This window comes from Trachurus japonicus, chromosome 24 (genome assembly GCF_045865225.1).
Source record: "Trachurus japonicus isolate A0001 chromosome 24, Traja_1.0".
NCBI classification, from domain to species: Eukaryota; Metazoa; Chordata; class Actinopteri; order Carangiformes; family Carangidae; genus Trachurus; species Trachurus japonicus.
Window position 1 is genome coordinate 24,545,233 of NC_140930.1, and position 2,375 is coordinate 24,547,607.

General features: G+C 49.5%; 1 protein-coding gene across 1 annotated transcript; it reads right to left on the bottom strand.

Annotated features, from left to right (window-relative positions):
- Positions 1-342: 342 nt before the first annotated feature.
- On the bottom strand, positions 343-1,907 carry chac1 (ChaC, cation transport regulator homolog 1 (E. coli)). Its single transcript, XM_085770903.1, is given in 4 exon segments — positions 343-596; positions 598-975; positions 1,084-1,119; positions 1,265-1,907. Coding segments are annotated over 4 exon segments (615 nt in total). The 5' UTR covers positions 1,436-1,907; the 3' UTR covers positions 343-566.
- Positions 1,908-2,375: the final 468 nt, after the last annotated feature.

The window sequence follows — 2,375 nt, forward strand, 5'->3', positions numbered from 1 at the left end:
TATGGGCTTGTTAGTGGGTCTGGACCTCCTGCTAGTGTTTTTTTAAAGGAGGTATTATAACAGGATTTTCTGTTGACGTCAATAAAAAAATAAGTCTATGAGCTCATGTTCCCACTAGTGTTACCATCAGACTCAAACAAAGACAAAAAGAGCAAAAAGAGTACCTTGAACTTCTTTTAATTGGCATTTGCGTTCACACTGCACAGTACATGTGTACACCTTTTAAAAAACACATCACAGCAGCCATTTTGGTTGAACAGATTGTTAACGACTACACAATAATATCGCTGGACGGAATCTGAACTGTGCAAACGAAAAACAAAAAAAACAAAACAACCGTTTATGTTTACAGTCGTATCACAATGATGCACCAGGTTCGACACATGTAAACATGAAATCGTGCTTAAACAAAAACACCACCACACTTAATATCATGCTTTTGTTATCACTTCAGTAGCATTCAATGGAGTACACTGGATTGAAGTGTGAAGCTCAATTGCACAACTTAAAAACATGGTTTGACTGACAGATGAATAGCCTCAGTGTGTGTTAGTGTGTGTAGTGTACTAGTGAGACACAGGGTACGAGCTACTGGTTAACCGTTAACAGACAGTACACCGTGCTCAGCGCTGCTTCCTCGATGGAGAACAGGTGATGGTCCTTGACGTGTGGGCAGCTGGTCCTCATGAACTGGGCCAGCCGGAGCAGGTACTCCAGGTTGTGGCCCGTCTTCCCCCTGCACACGGCGATCTGGGCCCCGATCACCTCGGGGCTGGCAGAGCCCAGGAACAGGGGGTTGTCGGAGGTGGCGATGTACACCAGGGCCTGGACCGGCGGCTGGTTCTCCCCCTCGGGGTAGAAGTCCACCATCTTGGTGGCGTAGCCCCCGCAGACCGTCTCGCGCACGTTCAGGTATTTGAGGGACTCCTCCACCTGGGAGCCTGTGACCTCAAACGCCACACCCCATGTACTCTCCTGTTGAGGAAAAAAGACAATTAATCATCAAGTCAAATCAGCCTGGAAACTCCCTGCAGTTTCCACAGCCACTTGTTAACCAATAGGAAGTAGAGCTTTTCCACTTACGTCATCATCTTCAATCAGCGTCACCACTCTTCCGGGCTGCGGAGAGGAAGAGAAATGGGTCATGTCAGAGCCAACGCCTGATCGACAGTCTGAGCCAAGAAGCTCAAAATAAACTGAAATTAAACCTAAAACCATGTGTCAGAGTGAGTTGTAATGTAATGTAAACACAACAGCCTCTCACCATGTCGTCATCCCCGCGGTGGAAGTTGTCTCCGTGCCAGAAGCGCCTCTTGTAGCCTCGGATGTACCCGACCTGGCTCCTCCTGAACCTGAAGTCGGGCTTCCACACCAGAGACCCGTACCCGAAGATCCACAGGCTGCCCTTCCCGGACACGATGTCTTGAGGCTTCATGTTGATCTGTAGTGTTGATGACGTTCAGATGAATTAATGGATCGCTCGGACGCCGCTAGGGCTAAGGCGACTAGCTTGCTGCTAGCGTTAGCTTCCTCCGGTCCAGGAGCAGAGGTACCGGCTGGCTCGCAGGGATACCGCGGACGGTACTGGAGCCCAACTGCCAGGCAGTTGTGAAGGTGGAGTGACGCAGGTTGTTTTGCCTTGCATGATGCATTGCCTTTGCATTAGTGGAGCCGCATTATGCCTTAAAAATCCATGGCAGCCGCTTCGGCCTGAGGTCAGTGGAGGAAAAAAAGACAAAAACGGTTCGGCCAGCTGCTCCGCCGGCCGGGACTGGGTTACAGACGAGGTAGCGGATTAAACGGTTCAGGTTCGGGTTCGGTTCGGTGGTTAAAGTGTTTCTAACGGCTGGCCGTCGGTCTTCTTGTTCCCTACTGACGAACCCGGTGATGTGAAGTGTTTCCTCAATAATACACCGCGTCCCCGCTCACCTATTTATACGTTGCAGGGCAGGTGGGCGGGTCCATCCGAGCTTCTTCGGCCAATGATATTTAAGGAGACTCGTCCTTCCATCACGTTTCACCCAATCATATCTCGGTGCGCCCCATGAGGCGGGAGTTCTACTAAAACTCGTTATGCCATTGGCCCAAATGTGATTTGAACGGAGCACGCGTCATTCAACGTGATTGGTCAATGAAACGTCAGTCCAGCTGGTTTTATTCATGATTGGTCAACTGCGCTGTCACTCTCTGAATGGATTTCCATATCGTACGGCTGATGCAACTTCCAACAGCATTTCAGGGCCTTCACAACGAGCCAGCAACACACCAAGACATTGCATCAGATTGAAATCAGGAAGACAGACCTAAACAGGAGAGGATCCTGTCCATCTGAGATATATCACCAAGAGAATAAATAAACTGTGATCACACATGTG